General features: G+C 43.5%; 1 protein-coding gene and 20 non-coding genes across 21 annotated transcripts; 8 read left to right on the forward strand and 13 right to left on the reverse strand.

Moving 5' to 3' along the window:
- Nucleotides 1-270: 270 nt before the first annotated feature.
- trnag-gcc lies at nt 271-341 on the reverse strand. The gene has a single exon. It is a non-coding gene; the product is annotated as a tRNA-Gly (tRNA).
- Nucleotides 342-675: 334 nt separating this feature from the next.
- On the reverse strand, nt 676-746 carry trnag-gcc. The gene has a single exon. It is a non-coding gene; the product is annotated as a tRNA-Gly (tRNA).
- Nucleotides 747-1,078: 332 nt separating this feature from the next.
- trnag-gcc lies at nt 1,079-1,149 on the reverse strand. The gene has a single exon. It is a non-coding gene; the product is annotated as a tRNA-Gly (tRNA).
- A 334-nt stretch (nt 1,150-1,483) lies between these two features.
- Nucleotides 1,484-1,554, reverse strand: trnag-gcc. Its single transcript has one exon. It is a non-coding gene; the product is annotated as a tRNA-Gly (tRNA).
- Nucleotides 1,555-1,886: 332 nt separating this feature from the next.
- Nucleotides 1,887-1,957, reverse strand: trnag-gcc. The gene has a single exon. It is a non-coding gene; the product is annotated as a tRNA-Gly (tRNA).
- A 332-nt stretch (nt 1,958-2,289) lies between these two features.
- On the reverse strand, nt 2,290-2,360 carry trnag-gcc. Its single transcript has one exon. It is a non-coding gene; the product is annotated as a tRNA-Gly (tRNA).
- A 511-nt stretch (nt 2,361-2,871) lies between these two features.
- Nucleotides 2,872-10,081, forward strand: LOC117728389. The gene is made up of 10 exons (XM_034529240.1): nt 2,872-2,951; nt 3,911-4,606; nt 4,752-4,823; nt 4,939-5,182; nt 5,553-5,606; nt 5,723-5,833; nt 6,069-6,143; nt 6,261-7,371; nt 7,555-8,690; nt 8,836-10,081. Exons 6-10 carry the CDS (start codon nt 5,773-5,775, stop codon nt 9,909-9,911), a joined length of 3,459 nt encoding a protein of 1,152 aa, XP_034385131.1. The 5' UTR covers nt 2,872-2,951; nt 3,911-4,606; nt 4,752-4,823; nt 4,939-5,182; nt 5,553-5,606; nt 5,723-5,772; the 3' UTR covers nt 9,912-10,081.
- Nucleotides 10,082-10,932: 851 nt separating this feature from the next.
- trnav-aac lies at nt 10,933-11,006 on the forward strand. The gene has a single exon. It is a non-coding gene; the product is annotated as a tRNA-Val (tRNA).
- A 180-nt stretch (nt 11,007-11,186) lies between these two features.
- On the reverse strand, nt 11,187-11,258 carry trnad-guc. The gene has a single exon. It is a non-coding gene; the product is annotated as a tRNA-Asp (tRNA).
- Nucleotides 11,259-11,523: 265 nt separating this feature from the next.
- Nucleotides 11,524-11,596, forward strand: trnav-aac. The gene has a single exon. It is a non-coding gene; the product is annotated as a tRNA-Val (tRNA).
- A 180-nt stretch (nt 11,597-11,776) lies between these two features.
- trnad-guc lies at nt 11,777-11,848 on the reverse strand. Its single transcript has one exon. It is a non-coding gene; the product is annotated as a tRNA-Asp (tRNA).
- A 277-nt stretch (nt 11,849-12,125) lies between these two features.
- trnav-aac lies at nt 12,126-12,199 on the forward strand. The gene has a single exon. It is a non-coding gene; the product is annotated as a tRNA-Val (tRNA).
- A 180-nt stretch (nt 12,200-12,379) lies between these two features.
- On the reverse strand, nt 12,380-12,451 carry trnad-guc. The gene has a single exon. It is a non-coding gene; the product is annotated as a tRNA-Asp (tRNA).
- A 277-nt stretch (nt 12,452-12,728) lies between these two features.
- On the forward strand, nt 12,729-12,802 carry trnav-aac. Its single transcript has one exon. It is a non-coding gene; the product is annotated as a tRNA-Val (tRNA).
- Nucleotides 12,803-12,982: 180 nt separating this feature from the next.
- On the reverse strand, nt 12,983-13,054 carry trnad-guc. Its single transcript has one exon. It is a non-coding gene; the product is annotated as a tRNA-Asp (tRNA).
- A 277-nt stretch (nt 13,055-13,331) lies between these two features.
- trnav-cac lies at nt 13,332-13,404 on the forward strand. Its single transcript has one exon. It is a non-coding gene; the product is annotated as a tRNA-Val (tRNA).
- Nucleotides 13,405-13,584: 180 nt separating this feature from the next.
- Nucleotides 13,585-13,656, reverse strand: trnad-guc. The gene has a single exon. It is a non-coding gene; the product is annotated as a tRNA-Asp (tRNA).
- A 277-nt stretch (nt 13,657-13,933) lies between these two features.
- On the forward strand, nt 13,934-14,006 carry trnav-cac. The gene has a single exon. It is a non-coding gene; the product is annotated as a tRNA-Val (tRNA).
- Nucleotides 14,007-14,186: 180 nt separating this feature from the next.
- Nucleotides 14,187-14,258, reverse strand: trnad-guc. Its single transcript has one exon. It is a non-coding gene; the product is annotated as a tRNA-Asp (tRNA).
- A 277-nt stretch (nt 14,259-14,535) lies between these two features.
- Nucleotides 14,536-14,608, forward strand: trnav-cac. The gene has a single exon. It is a non-coding gene; the product is annotated as a tRNA-Val (tRNA).
- A 180-nt stretch (nt 14,609-14,788) lies between these two features.
- trnad-guc lies at nt 14,789-14,860 on the reverse strand. Its single transcript has one exon. It is a non-coding gene; the product is annotated as a tRNA-Asp (tRNA).
- Nucleotides 14,861-15,028: the final 168 nt, after the last annotated feature.

Here is a 15,028-nt window from a genome sequence, read left to right on the forward strand (position 1 = left end):
AAAACATAATCCCAATGTTAGGCTTGAACTCGTAAATTAAGGCTGGAGATGAAAAAACGACACAAGCCTGAAGTCGATTTTCTCGGTTCAACATCGACCACAAGGAGCATCGGTGTGTGACTGTTTCACTCGGTCGAGATGTCTAGAATTCAACCGACGTTCTCAAATCACGAGGAATCAGCAATTAGCACAAACCTTTAGCATGTTTTCGGGGATAGCCTGTCGATGATTCAAGGGAGAAACCATAGGATGACCATAGTAAAACCCTAATGCATTGGCCGGGAATCGGACCCGGATCTCCCGCGTGGCAGGCGAGAATTCTACCATTGAACCACCAATGCCTACACACCACAAAAGAGAGAAGGGCAAATAAAGAAATTTAAAAATCTCCAAAGATCTCACGAAAACATAATCCCAATGTTAGGCTTGAACTCGTAAATTAAGGCTGGAGATGAAAAAATTAGACACAAGCCTGAAGTCGATTTTCTCGGTTCAACATCGACCACAAGGAGCATCGGTGTGTGACTGTTTCACTCGGTCGAGATGTCTAGAATTAAACCGACGTTCTCAAATCACGAGGAATCAGCAATTAGCACAAACCTTTAGCATGTTTTCGGGGATAGCCTGTCGATGATTCAAGGGAGAAACCATAGGATGACCATAGTAAAACCCTAATGCATTGGCCGGGAATCGGACCCGGATCTCCCGCGTGGCAGGCGAGAATTCTACCATTGAACCACCAATGCCTACACACCACAAAAGAGAGAAGGGCAAACGAAGAAATTTAAAAATCTCCAAAGATCACACAAAAACATAATCCCAATGTTAGGCTTGAACTCGTAAATTAAGGCTGGAGATGAAAAAACGACACAAGCCTAAAGTCGATTTTCTTGGCTCAACCTCGACCACAAGGAGCATCGGCGTGTTACTGTTTCACTTGGTCGAGATGTCTGGAATTCAACCGACGTTCTCAAATCACGAGGAATCAGCAATTAGCACAAACCTTTAGCATGTTTTCGGGGATAGCCTGTCGATGATTCAAGGGAGAAACCATAGGATGACCATAGTAAAACCCTAATGAATTGGCCGGGAATCGGACCCGGATCTCCCGCGTGGCAGGCGAGAATTCTACCATTGAACCACCAATGCCTACACACCACAAAAGAGAGAAGAGCAAATGAAGAAATTTAAAAATCTCCAAAGATCTCACGAAAACATAATCCCAATGTTAGGCTTGAACTCGTAAATTAAGGCTGGAGATGAAAAAATTAGACACAAGCCTGAAGTCGATTTTCTCGGTTCAACATCGACCACAAGGAGCATCGGTGTGTGACTGTTTCACTCGGTCGAGATGTCTAGAATTAAACCGACGTTCTCAAATCACGAGGAATCAGCAATTAGCACAAACCTTTAGCATGTTTTCGGGGATAGCCTGTCGATGATTCAAGGGAGAAACCATAGGATGACCATAGTAAAACCCTAATGCATTGGCCGGGAATCGGACCCGGATCTCCCGCGTGGCAGGCGAGAATTCTACCATTGAACCACCAATGCCTACACACCACAAAAGAGAGAAGGGCAAACGAAGAAATTTAAAAATCTCCAAAGATCACACAAAAACATAATCCCAATGTTAGGCTTGAACTCGTAAATTAAGGCTGGAGATGAAAAAACGACACAAGCCTAAAGTCGATTTTCTTGGCTCAACCTCGACCACAAGGAGCATCGGTGTGTTACTGTTTCACTCGGTCGAGATGTCTGGAATTCAACCGACGTTCTCAAATCACGAGGAATCAGCAATTAGCACAAACCTTTAGCATGTTTTCGGGGATAGCCTGTCGATGATTCAAGGGAGAAACCATAGGATGACCATAGTAAAACCCTAATGCATTGGCCGGGAATCGGACCCGGATCTCCCGCGTGGCAGGCGAGAATTCTACCATTGAACCACCAATGCCTACACACCACAAAAGAGAGAAGGGCAAATGAAGAAATTTAAAAATCTCCAAAGATCTCACGAAAACATAATCCCAATGTTAGGCTTGAACTCGTAAATTAAGGCTGGAGATGAAAAAACGACACAAGCCTGAAGTCGATTTTCTCGGTTCAACATCGACCACAAGGAGCATCGGTGTGTGACTGTTTCACTCGGTCGAGATGTCTAGAATTAAACCGACGTTCTCAAATCACGAGGAATCAGCAATTAGCACAAACCTTTAGCATGTTTTCGGGGATAGCCTGTCGATGATTCAAGGGAGAAACCATAGGATGACCATAGTAAAACCCTAATGCATTGGCCGGGAATCGGACCCGGATCTCCCGCGTGGCAGGCGAGAATTCTACCATTGAACCACCAATGCCTACACACCACAAAAGAGAGAAGGGCAAACGAAGAAATTTAAAAATCTCCAAAGATCACACAAAAAACATAATCCCAATGTTAGGCTTGAACTCGTAAATTAAGGCTGGAGATGAAAAAACGACACAAGCCTAAAGTCGATTTTCTTGGCTCAACCTCGACCACAAGGAGCATCGGTGTGTGACTGTTTCACTCGGTCGAGATGTCTAGAATTAAACCGACGTTCTCAAATCACGAGGAATCAGCAATTAGCACAAACCTTTAGCATGTTTTCGGGGATAGCCTGTCGATGATTCAAGGGAGAAACCATAGGATGACCATAGTAAAACCCTAATGCATTGGCCGGGAATCGGACCCGGATCTCCCGCGCGGCAGCCGGGGATTCTTTAGCTAAAATCCCTAAACCGGCCTCCAATGCATTCTCTATGGCCGTGCCTAAACTCGCCGATGTAATATATCTTTGGCCGCTCGCAGCGCCGTGGAGCCGCTTTTCGTTTGGGAGACTTCCTCCCCGGGTCTCTCCGCCAGTCGCAGCCGGAGAAGAGTATCGACAGCACGCATTTCCTGGAGCTCTCCGTTGTTACGTGAAACAGTAAGTCATTCAAATTAATCACAATGAACTCAAATGTAATGATAATTAGTCTCTGGTTCACTTAACAGCTGTAAAGTTCGTCGTGTTTCTTCAGTTTTGTTTATCCATGTGTGACTTTGTCGGGTTTTCGTGTCTGGAAGTTAACGTGACTGCATTCAAATATATGATAAAGCGTTGTCTTCTGTACGTCAGTAAACATAATCATATCAATACTGTACTATATACTATATTACGACAAATACACGCAGTGAAAGAACGGTGTTTCTTTTTTTTCACGTCACGTAAACGTGCACCGCTCCGCTGAATAACGTTACTGAGATGCAGTTTGTAGTCACGTATATTAACTGCTCCACATTTATTTGAAAGAATGAGTCACTAGTTACGTAGCAGATTAAGGTTATAATACAACATATACTCAACTAATAAAAGTGTTATTATAGATTAAATTACCAGCAGCATATTAAAACATAGTAGTGGGTAATTATACTTGAGGTACTTCACTTTTACTTGAGTCATTTATTTAAATGCAGGACCACCATGTGGTGGCATTAATATATTATTTTTACTAAAATTGAAGATCTGTGTACTTCTTCCACCACTGTTACAACAGAGAACACCAGAATGTGATAAAGTTGTTTATATAAAAGTATACTCATAGTCTGATGCATGTCTTTTTGGGATGTTCAAAAGGTGAATTGAAATTCTTGATAAGACACTTCACACTTCAGTGTTATTTGAGTCACATGACTGTGGGGGGGAGGTTGTGAATTCACCTTCAAGTTATTTTCCATGAGTTCAAAGGGTTTAACCCACAGGAGATGGGGGGGGTAGTAGTCTTCCATTGAAATGTAAATAGTGTGCCTCAACAAAAGACAGGCACTTAAGGTACACTAATTCCATGGTATGAAAACAATGCCTGTCTATAACGTATTAAAATACTCTACTCTTTGTCATAACAGGAAAAATGCGCAAACATTTGTTTTATCCTGGGAGAATGGCCGTTTCATTCCGTAAGGGACCACGGGGATTTCTCCGTCAGGATCCGACTGACGCAGCCAAAGTCCTGAAAGACAACCCGTCTCTGCAGGACAAGTCTGCACCTGTCAAGGAGGAGCTGGTCAGGCAAAATGCGCTGACTGTGGTCCGCCAGAGAGGAGGAGACCCTTCAGATAAAACTGAAGTGTCTGGAGATTACATCCTGCAGTTTGGGAAGTACAAGGGGAAGTCCTTCCGCTGGCTTCTGGAGAATGACATTGGGTATACCATCTACCTGATCAGGAACCAGCAAAAGGAGGAGGCTGCAGGATTGTTCATGGCAGCGGGGCACAACAAGGACAGCCTACTGTCATTTGTGACCTATTCCCTCATCTTTCCAGAAATCCAATCTCTTCTCAGCTATGAGGAACAAAAGCCAGTTGTGACAGCAGCAGCATCGGAGGACGACCAGCTGGTTGGTTTTGGCTCTCGTGCCAACAACACCTGGCGAGAGATTTGGGACAGCAGGGAGGATGGCTATTCATCCTTCATTGTGAAGACAAAGTGTGCTGCGGGGACAAAGATGCACAAGCTCCAACTCTACCTCCAGAAGAAGCTGCATCCACCCACCGTGTCCTCTCTGATGACACACGCCTCACATGCTCCTGCTGAAGCCATTGGTGGGTCTGGTGTCCTATTTGCTTTGTCATACACACAGAAGAGAATACACCTCCATCATACTAATTGTGATTAAAGTCATACAAGCCCAAATACAAGAAGATATTTCTTTAATGACTTTCTAACTCTTGTCTGTTTGCATCACAGTGATGGATGAAGATGAAGAGCTGGAGAGAGCGATGCTGGGTATCTCTCCTTCCAAGCAACACGTGCAGAGCTGTGAGGAAACATGTCTTTTATTTCTTTGTCTCTACTAGCTGAAGATTCACAATCGTTTACAGTTAATGCGTATGCTATTCAGCATTTATGATATTGTTTTGTTTGTGTTTAACAGCTGTTTTTGCATCATCCTCATCGTCATCATCTGCCAGAGAACGACAGCCTTTGAGAAGAGAAAGAGGTCTTTAACCCAAAGCGTCCTGCCGTCGACCGACACAACTGGGACCATGAATTCTTATCCCACATGAAGCATGACTATTCTCATCCCGTCTCATGTTGACCACGTTCTGGTCATGTTTGTCTTTTGGTGTTCTACCTATTGTCCTAGTGACTATGAATTGATTCCAGTCATGATGAGGGTACGTATCAGTCTTTGTTTTCTTATATGGATGAAAAGAAAAAAATGTACATGTGAAACTGATGTGTTACTAACACCTGATTGCATGTGTTTGATGTGTTTGAAGTGTGTCCTGTTGCTTCCCCTGCCTAGGTTAAATCACAATGACTGGCTACTGAATATTAACCCATTCCAACATAAACACATGTATGAATGAAGTATATTCTTTATATAATAATGTTAGAAACAGTCAGTTTGATTGGATTTGGCAGAAAAAAGCAGGTGAAGTAAAGATATTTGTTGCCTTTACTAACAGTAGTTTTTTGTGTATTGTCAAAATATCAATAACAAACAAGGGTATAAATAACAAACAAGGGTTTTTTCCGTTCCAGTACCATCTGCTACACTGGCTGCACCAGCCAAGGCTAAGGGTTCACAAGTAGATGGTAAATGTATCAACATTATGTCTATTCATTGAAACATTATCTGTCATATTGACTGTGCTTATATTAGTTATAAACCATGAATTGATTCTTGTTTTGTGATCCTTCTCTCCTTGCAGCCCCTGCATTACCATCCGTAAAGAGACCTGTGCCCGTTCCCCAGGAGCTCATGTGTCTGATGCCCGAAGGAGCAGCTCATCTGTCAACAGAGGCGACTGCCACAGTTCCTGGTACCTAGTATTTTACCTGTATTTGCATCCTACAAATATCCTTATGTAGTGTACATCAAAACGGTTGTTTATTCCTCAAAATCTTCATGGTTGTAAATTAGATACTGGTGCACTGTTTTCGGACCAAAAGTAGGCAGCACTCCAGTGTACAGCTCGCCGAGTTTCACAAATGTCATGTTACATTTTTGCTTAATCTTATTGTCAATAATAATAACATGTTCAATGTTCTCTATAGGATCAGAGGAGCTCCTGATTTCTCCTGAGACGTCTGCAGAGCCCGGTCAACTGCCAACTCCACACAGAGATCAAAGTCAGTATTTGAATGTTTTTTTTTAATTTGGTTGTGCACAATTTAAAAATATGAAATAGTCACACCCAAAATCGTACTAATTTGTCTTTTACTATGTCTTTATTCTCGTCTGACCAGGTGAGCCTTTACCCAGGCCAATAGCTGTCCCCACCTGTCCTCCTCCACAGCTTCCTGGCTACGACCACGATGTCAGCCAGTGGAACTGTTCACAGCAGCAGAGGATCTGGATGAAGACGGAGCTGGAATCTATGGGTCTCTGGCCAGGTTCCATTCCTGTGCGGAACCCCATGAAGATGGTGTCATTGTGGCGTTTGCCTCCCCAGCCTGAATTGATTGACAGCATCTCCGATCTTCCTTCCCCAAAGTACTTTCAGCTCCATCCATTTTTTATATGGAAGCCAGAGAACAATAACCTCATGGGGAGGATGAGGAACAACGACACTCTGCCGTGTATGGGAGGTTGTGCACGGCCTCAAGTTGCCTCTGCAGGTGTTGGTAGACCTCGTGTCGTTGTTGGCATCACTGGACAGTACTACCTGTTGTCATCCAGGCTGTGCTGCAAAGTGTGCAAAAAAAAGTGGTACGCTGACAACCCACTGTGGCTTGACAAACTCCCAAAGAGGTACACAAACCTCTTGCCAGCCATCCTGACGTACAAGAAGGCAATATGTAAATCCGTCATGGACGAGCTCAGGCGGACAGGTAACTCCCCCAGCGACATGACAAAGCAGGTAATGGAGGTGATGCACTTGAAGTTTGAACGGGCTCACCTGGCCCACCTCCTCAGCTGCCAAAATGTCATGGATGGGGAGGCAGGACAGTATGACCAAAGAACCATCACTCAGTTCTTGCGACAGGAAACAAAGCCGGCTCCCTTCGGAGAGTACAGTGATTCAGATGGCTGGAACGGGATCATTGTGTCTTCTCACTACCTGGCTGACTGCTTGCTGCACGAGTACCAACACCAGGAGAGTGCCATCAACACACTTTTACAGGGGACCTTTGGACAGGCTTTCCGCTCAGACCACACCCGCAAAATTGCGAGGAAGGTCACCTTTTCATCCGGCACCATGTCCTCGTATGCGGTCATGAATGAGAACTGGATGATCCTTTCATGGGTGATGGTGCAGTCTGAGACGGAGAAGTCCCTGAAGCCCATGTACGAGGGACTAGCACGGCGCTACAGCACAGCAGGCATAGAGAAGGCACAATACCACTGGGTAGACAGGTACATTTGAATCCATATTTTTTTTCCCAAATGGCTCATAATCACAATTTATATTGCTTTTCATAATTCTAGTTGAATAAAAGAAAATTAGTTGGCTGTTAAGAATCGTCTTATTACCATGACCAGTGGTGGTTCATACAACGCTTTAACATTCATGGCTGTACTTCTTCTTTCTTCTTTCAGGGATTGCTGTGCAGCATTCAAAGTGGCAGAATCGTATGCAGGAGAGCATCTGAACTGGGATTCTTGGCAAACAACTGATGCCATCGTTGCCCAGGCTACTTCTGGTAACCTGCTGAACACGTGTGCGTCACGGTCCCATTTCAGTGCCAACTTGAGCATCAAGCTGGACTTATTCCACTGCATGAGGAGGTTCCTCCGTGAGTGTGTGACAGAGCATCATGCACTGTACAGTTCTTTTGCTCAGTTCCTGTCTGCAGCCTTTTCTGTGGTGGATCAGGAAGACCTGCAGAGGCTTAAAGACGCCTATGCCTTCTGTGGGATTCAGCCTGCCAACCCAACCAAGCCACACATTCGGGAGCACTGCAGGACCAGGATCACACAGCCGGAGGAGCTCATCAAGAGGGTGGAGGGAGTTTTACAGCAGTTTCACCTGGCCAGTGATCCAAATGGCGCTCCTCTCTTCAAGCCCTCAATGCTGAAGCTATGGCGGATCCAGCGGGTGCACATCCTGCGAGGTTGCCTGAGTGATCCCGTGGTTGAAGGAGGGATTTTGTACAGGCATGGAGGATCTCTGCAGCTGAATCATGTGCAGGGTGAAGGGGCCAGAGTTCCCATTTGGATCCCCATCAGAGGCACATCCCAGCAGGAGGGATATCACTTCCACCAGGCTCAGTGGGTCACTGGAACACGTGTTTCCCCAGAGCTGTTTCAAGCACAGGGGATGACTGGCGTGGCGCGGTGGAATTACCAGCGCCTGGTGGACTTGAAGCAGCCTGGTGTCCACCTCCCAGCCGTCTTTGATCCTGCATTAATGGCCCAGCTCAACGCAGTCTCCGAACGGGTGTTGGGACACATGAAATATCCAGCATTTCATCTCTCTAGCAGAGACACTGGAGAGAAGTTTGGCCTGCAGTACGTTGAGCCAGGTTGCCGCCCAGTTCCTGTGGACTGGGACAAGCACAGGACCAAGACAGACTCTGCCCCGGCCCTGAGTCCACCTCCTCAAAGCAGCGCGCCGACTGCCCAGTCATCCTCATCCTCAATGGCACCCCTGAAGCTGTTTCAGTTTCCTCCACGCCCTGCTGCAGATTCTGCTGTCAAACCAGACGTGACTCCCGGGCCTCAGACAGATCCAGGTAACCATCAAACAGACAGACAAAATAATGGACGAGACTCAAGCATTAGTTACTAGGAACTGGATTTCAATCATTTATTTTGATGAGGTTTTTCTTTCTGTAGGTCAGAATAACTCATTGTACTCTTTGTCCTTTGTTTTCATAGAAACATGTCGGCCGTCTCTGCCCCTGCTGTCCTCACCGACTGCCGCTCGCACTGGACCTGTGAAGACAGGAGGGAGAGTGTTTGTGTTGGACCACAAGCGGTGGCCGGCCCCCATGAAGGCAGCTATAGACAACCTGCTCAATGAACACCGTGGGATGAAGGACATGCTCAAGCTTGTGGACCAGGGCTATGCTGCTCTAGTTCACAACTCCTGTACAGACCCAAACAGCATGCTGCACCCAACAACAAAACATCACATCTTACAATATGTAAAACACCTCTGCAAATTACTAAACACCAGCTCATCTTTGAACACCAGCCCAGAAAAACTGCAAGAGAGGCAGGAACTCTGGCACTCTCTGACAAAGGGCAGTGAGACTACCCGTGTGCCAGTTGTAACTATGCCTGTTGCAGTCGTTAACCCACCGCCACCTGGTCAGACCCTTACGAAAGCCTCCATTGAGGAAATTGTCCAAAACATCCTAGACAAGCAACAGCAGCATCAGCAGCAACAACAACAACAACCAGTGCACAAAAAGAAGCAGACAAAAACGTGCCTGTCCTGTGGCCAGCCAAAGTCCAGGTATGAGAATGATGGTTCCTCCATCCACTTCTTTTACCAGCAGGGCCCCGTCAGGTACTTTTACTGCTCCACTAAAGTTTTTAAAGCTTATGGTGCTGAAGGTCTGACAAACCCCAAAATGCCCTTTAAAGACTTTGCAGGAACAAAGTTCTTTCAGCAGGAACTGTATTCCACAAAGAAAAGGGTGGAGGAGAGAGGCCAGCAAAAGAGGAAGAGGACTGAATCTCAGCACACGGAATCCCGAGACACTGAATCCCAGCACACTGGTCCAAGATGTCGCTTCTGTAGGATGGGACTGAAGCAGGGCCCAAACAGTCCTCATATTCACACCGGGTTCCCTGGAGTAACAGGGAAGTACGTGTATTGCCCTGCTAAAGTATTTTCCCTGTACAAAGACCAGGGCATGGAGAAGGAGATGACATGGAGAGAGTTCCAGGTGTCTGCCTTTTATGAGACAGAAAAAAACAGATGGGCAGTTGAAAAGAGAAAATAAGAGAAATGTGGAGTGTTCTGTCATGTATATATTCTTTCTCTTTTTAATATTTACATTCTTTTTATTATATATTTTTTTTACAAATTTGTGTTGTGTTTGTTTGACCTTGCACTATGGCCTCTGTTCAATATTTACTGTCCCTGTTGTGGTGAATGAAAATATTTCATGGACTAATGTCTACATGTCTCATTATTATGTGAATCATTAGTTCAATTCAATTCAATTCAGTTTATTTTGTATAGCCCAATATCACAAATTACAAATTTGCCTCAGAGGGCTTTACAATCTGTACACATACGACATCCCTGTCCCAGGACCTCACATCGAATCAGGAAAAACTCCCCAAAAATAACCTTTCACAGGGAAAATCAAATTAGTGAACAGTAAAGAAATATTTAATTTAAGTAATTGCAATTAAAAGGTTCATGAGAAGGAAAACTAATAGGTTAATAGCCATAAATAAGTCAAGTACTTATATAATCAATCTGCCACTACAATAAAGTTACAATCAGAAAACATTAAAGTAGGATCCACTTTTCTTTATTGATAAACAGCTCTTCATCATTGATGTGTGGCTTTGGCCCAACCGGGACTCGAACCTGTATATTTGAAGCCACGGCGCAGGAAAAAGTGGCATTTCAGCACCTTGGACAGCGTTAATAATGCTGCAATTTCATTGGCTGTCAGTGAGTTCCAACTATACACGTCTTGCCCCCGCGTGACAAGCGGAGATACTGTCCACTATACTAACGAGGACTGCCATATTGATGTTTTTTGTTAGTTTTTCGGCTCTTTTTTTCACTAGTGTTTTGGCTAGTTTTTTGGCTAGTTTTTCGGCGTTCGCAGGGAATTCGCAAAGTTATACAAGAGAGCTTTTACGTTTATTACACATTTAATGTCACTCAATGACAAAGCCGCTTTGACTGAATCCAGTTTGAAATCACGTTATTTGGCATCAGAAATGTTTGCATTTGTGTAAATGTTGCATTAAGCCAGGCAAATGCATGCGTCATCTTCTGTAGTTTCCTGTAGTGTAGTGGTTATCACGTTCGCCTAACATGCGAAAGGTCCCCAGTTCGAAACTGGGCGGAAACACTGTTTGTTCTTGCTTACCCCACACAATAAAATTCTCGTAGGTGGACATTTTTGTCAACTTGATAATAAGGATAACTGCTGAAAACTATTGATTAATAATATTGTCAGTCATTTCATTCTGCTGTTTAGTGACATCACTCGGGATTTGTACTCTTATTCCCTCAAGATGCTAGTACAAAACTCCCCGTCAGGGAATCGAACCCTGGTCTTCCGCGTGACAAGCGGAGATACTGTCCACTATACTAACGAGGACTGCCATATTGATGTTTTTTGTTAGTTTTTCGGCTCTTTTTTTCACTAGTGTTTTGGCTAGTTTTTTGGCTAGTTTTTCGGCGTTCGCAGGGAATTCGCAAAGTTATACAAGAGAGCTTTTACGTTTATTACACATTTAATGTCACTCAATGACAAAGCCGCTTTGACTGAATCCAGTTTGAAATCACGTTATTTGGCATCAGAAATGTTTGCATTTGTGTAAATGTTGCATTAAGCCAGGCAAATGCATGCGTCATCTTCTGTAGTTTCTGTAGTGTAGTGGTTATCACGTTCGCCTAACACGCGAAAGGTCCCCAGTTCGAAACTGGGCGGAAACACTGTTTGTTCTTGCTTACCCCACACAATAAAATTCTCGTAGGTGGACATTTTTGTCAACTTGATAATAAGGATAACTGCTGAAAACTATTGATTAATAATATTGTCAGTCATTTCATTCTGCTGTTTAGTGACATCACTCGGGATTTGTACTCTTATTCCCTCAAGATGCTAGTACAAAACTCCCCGTCAGGGAATCGAACCCTGGTCTTCCGCGTGACAAGCGGAGATACTGTCCACTATACTAACGAGGACTGCCATATTGATGTTTTTTGTTAGTTTTTCGGCTCTTTTTTTCACTAGTGTTTTGGCTAGTTTTTTGGCTAGTTTTTTGGCTAGTTTTTCGGCGTTCGCAGGGAATTCGCAAAGTTATACAAGAGAGCTTTTACGTTTATTACACATTTAATGTCACTCAATGACAAAGCCGCTTTGACTGAATCCAGTTTGAAATCACGTTATTTGGCATCAGAAATGTTTGCATTTGTGTAAATGTTGCATTAAGCCAGGCAAATGCATGCGTCATCTTCTGTAGTTTCCTGTAGTGTAGTGGTTATCACGTTCGCCTAACACGCGAAAGGTCCCCAGTTCGAAACTGGGCGGAAACACTGTTTGTTCTTGCTTACCCCACACAATAAAATTCTCGTAGATGGACATTTTGGTAAACTTGATAATAAGGATAACTGCTGAAAACTATTGATTAATAATATTGTCAGTCATTTCATTCTGCTGTTTAGTGACATCACTCGGGATTTGTACTCTTATTCCCTCAAGATGCTAGTACAAAACTCCCCGTCAGGGAATCGAACCCTGGTCTTCCGCGTGACAAGCGGAGATACTGTCCACTATACTAACGAGGACTGCCATATTGATGTTTTTTGTTAGTTTTTCGGCTCTTTTTTTCACTAGTGTTTTGGCTAGTTTTTTGGCTAGTTTTTTGGCTAGTTTTTCGGCGTTCGCGGGGAATTCGCAAAGTTATACAAGAGAGCTTTTACGTTTATTACACATTTAATGTCACTCAATGACAAAGCCGCTTTGACTGAATCCAGTTTGAAATCACGTTATTTGGCATCAGAAATGTTTGCATTTGTGTAAATGTTGCATTAAGCCAGGCAAATGCATGCGTCATCTTCTGTAGTTTCCTGTAGTGTAGTGGTTATCACGTTCGCCTAACACGCGAAAGGTCCCCAGTTCGAAACTGGGCGGAAACACTGTTTGTTCTTGCTTACCCCACACAATAAAATTCTCGTAGGTGGACATTTTGGTAAACTTGATAATAAGGATAACTGCTGAAAATGATTGACTAATAATATTGTCAGTCATTTCATTCTGCTGTTTAGTGACATTACTGGTAATTTGTACTCTTATTCCCTCAAGATGCTAGTACAAAACTCCCCGTCAGGGAATCGAACCCTGGTCTTCCGCGTGACAAGCGGAGATACTGTCCACTATACTAACGAGGACTGCTCTATTGATGTTTTTTGTTAGTTTTTCGGCTCTTTTTTTCACTAGTGTTTTGGCTAGTTTTTTGGCTAGTTTTTTGGCTAGTTTTTCGGCGTTCGCAGGTAATTCGCAAAGTTATACAAGAGAGCTTTTACGTTTATTACACATTTAATGTCACTCAATGACAAAGCCGCTTTGACTGAATCCAGTTTGAAATCACGTTATTTGGCATCAGAAATGTTTGCATTTGTGTAAATGTTGCATTAAGCCAGGCAAATGCATGCGTCATCTTCTGTAGTTTCCGTAGTGTAGTGGTTATCACGTTCGCCTCACACGCGAAAGGTCCCCAGTTCGAAACTGGGCGGAAACACTGTTTGTTCTTGCTTACCCCACACAATAAAATTCTCGTAGGTGGACATTTTGGTAAACTTGATAATAAGGATAACTGCTGAAAATGATTGATTAATAATATTGTCAGTCATTTCATTCTGCTGTTTAGTGACATCACTCGGGATTTGTACTCTTATTCCCTCAAGATGCTAGTACAAAACTCCCCGTCAGGGAATCGAACCCTGGTCTTCCGCGTGACAAGCGGAGATACTGTCCACTATACTAACGAGGACTGCCATATTGATGTTTTTTGTTAGTTTTTCGGCTCTTTTTTTCACTAGTGTTTTGGCTAGTTTTTTGGCTAGTTTTTTGGCTAGTTTTTCGGCGTTCGCAGGGAATTCGCAAAGTTATACAAGAGAGCTTTTACGTTTATTACACATTTAATGTCACTCAATGACAAAGCCGCTTTGACTGAATCCAGTTTGAAATCACGTTATTTGGCATCAGAAATGTTTGCATTTGTGTAAATGTTGCATTAAGCCAGGCAAATGCATGCGTCATCTTCTGTAGTTTCTGTAGTGTAGTGGTTATCACGTTCGCCTCACACGCGAAAGGTCCCCAGTTCGAAACTGGGCGGAAACACTGTTTGTTCTTGCTTACCCCACACAATAAAATTCTCGTAGGTGGACATTTTGGTAAACTTGATAATAAGGATAACTGCTGAAAACTATTGATTAATAATATTGTCAGTCATTTCATTCTGCTGTTTAGTGACATCACTCGGGATTTGTACTCTTATTCCCTCAAGATGCTAGTACAAAACTCCCCGTCAGGGAATCGAACCCTGGTCTTCCGCGTGACAAGCGGAGATACTGTCCACTATACTAACGAGGACTGCCATATTGATGTTTTTTGTTAGTTTTTCGGCTCTTTTTTTCACTAGTGTTTTGGCTAGTTTTTTGGCTAGTTTTTTGGCTAGTTTTTCGGCGTTCGCAGGGAATTCGCAAAGTTATACAAGAGAGCTTTTACGTTTATTACACATTTAATGTCACTCAATGACAAAGCCGCTTTGACTGAATCCAGTTTGAAATCACGTTATTTGGCATCAGAAATGTTTGCATTTGTGTAAATGTTGCATTAAGCCAGGCAAATGCATGCGTCATCTTCTGTAGTTTCTGTAGTGTAGTGGTTATCACGTTCGCCTCACACGCGAAAGGTCCCCAGTTCGAAACTGGGCGGAAACACTGTTTGTTCTTGCTTACCCCACACAATAAAATTCTCGTAGGTGGACATTTTGGTAAACTTGATAATAAGGATAACTGCTGAAAATGATTGACTAATAATATTGTCAGTCATTTCATTCTGCTGTTTAGTGACATTACTGGTAATTTGTACTCTTATTCCCTCAAGATGCTAGTACAAAACTCCCCGTCAGGGAATCGAACCCTGGTCTTCCGCGTGACAAGCGGAGATACTGTCCACTATACTAACGAGGACTGCCATATTGATGTTTTTTGTTAGTTTTTCGGCTCTTTTTTTCACTAGTGTTTTGGCTAGTTTTTTGGCTAGTTTTTCGGCGTTCGCAGGGAATTCGCAAAGTTATACAAGAGAGCTTTTACGTTTATTACACATTTAATGTCACTCAATGACAAAGCCGCTTTGAC

The sequence above is a fragment of the Cyclopterus lumpus genome, unplaced genomic scaffold, assembly GCF_009769545.1.
Source record: "Cyclopterus lumpus isolate fCycLum1 unplaced genomic scaffold, fCycLum1.pri scaffold_111_arrow_ctg1, whole genome shotgun sequence".
Taxonomy (NCBI): Eukaryota; Metazoa; Chordata; class Actinopteri; order Perciformes; family Cyclopteridae; genus Cyclopterus; species Cyclopterus lumpus.

Coding starts and splice junctions, on each gene's coding strand:
- LOC117728389 (XM_034529240.1), top strand. CDS start 5,773: ATGTGTCTGATGCCCGAAGGAGCAGCTCATCTGTCAACAGAGGCGACT. Junction 6,144..6,260: donor AACTCCACACAGAGATCAAA/GTCAGTATTTGA, acceptor TCGTCTGACCAG/GTGAGCCTTTACCCAGGCCA. Junction 8,691..8,835: donor CGGGCCTCAGACAGATCCAG/GTAACCATCAAA, acceptor TTGTTTTCATAG/AAACATGTCGGCCGTCTCTG.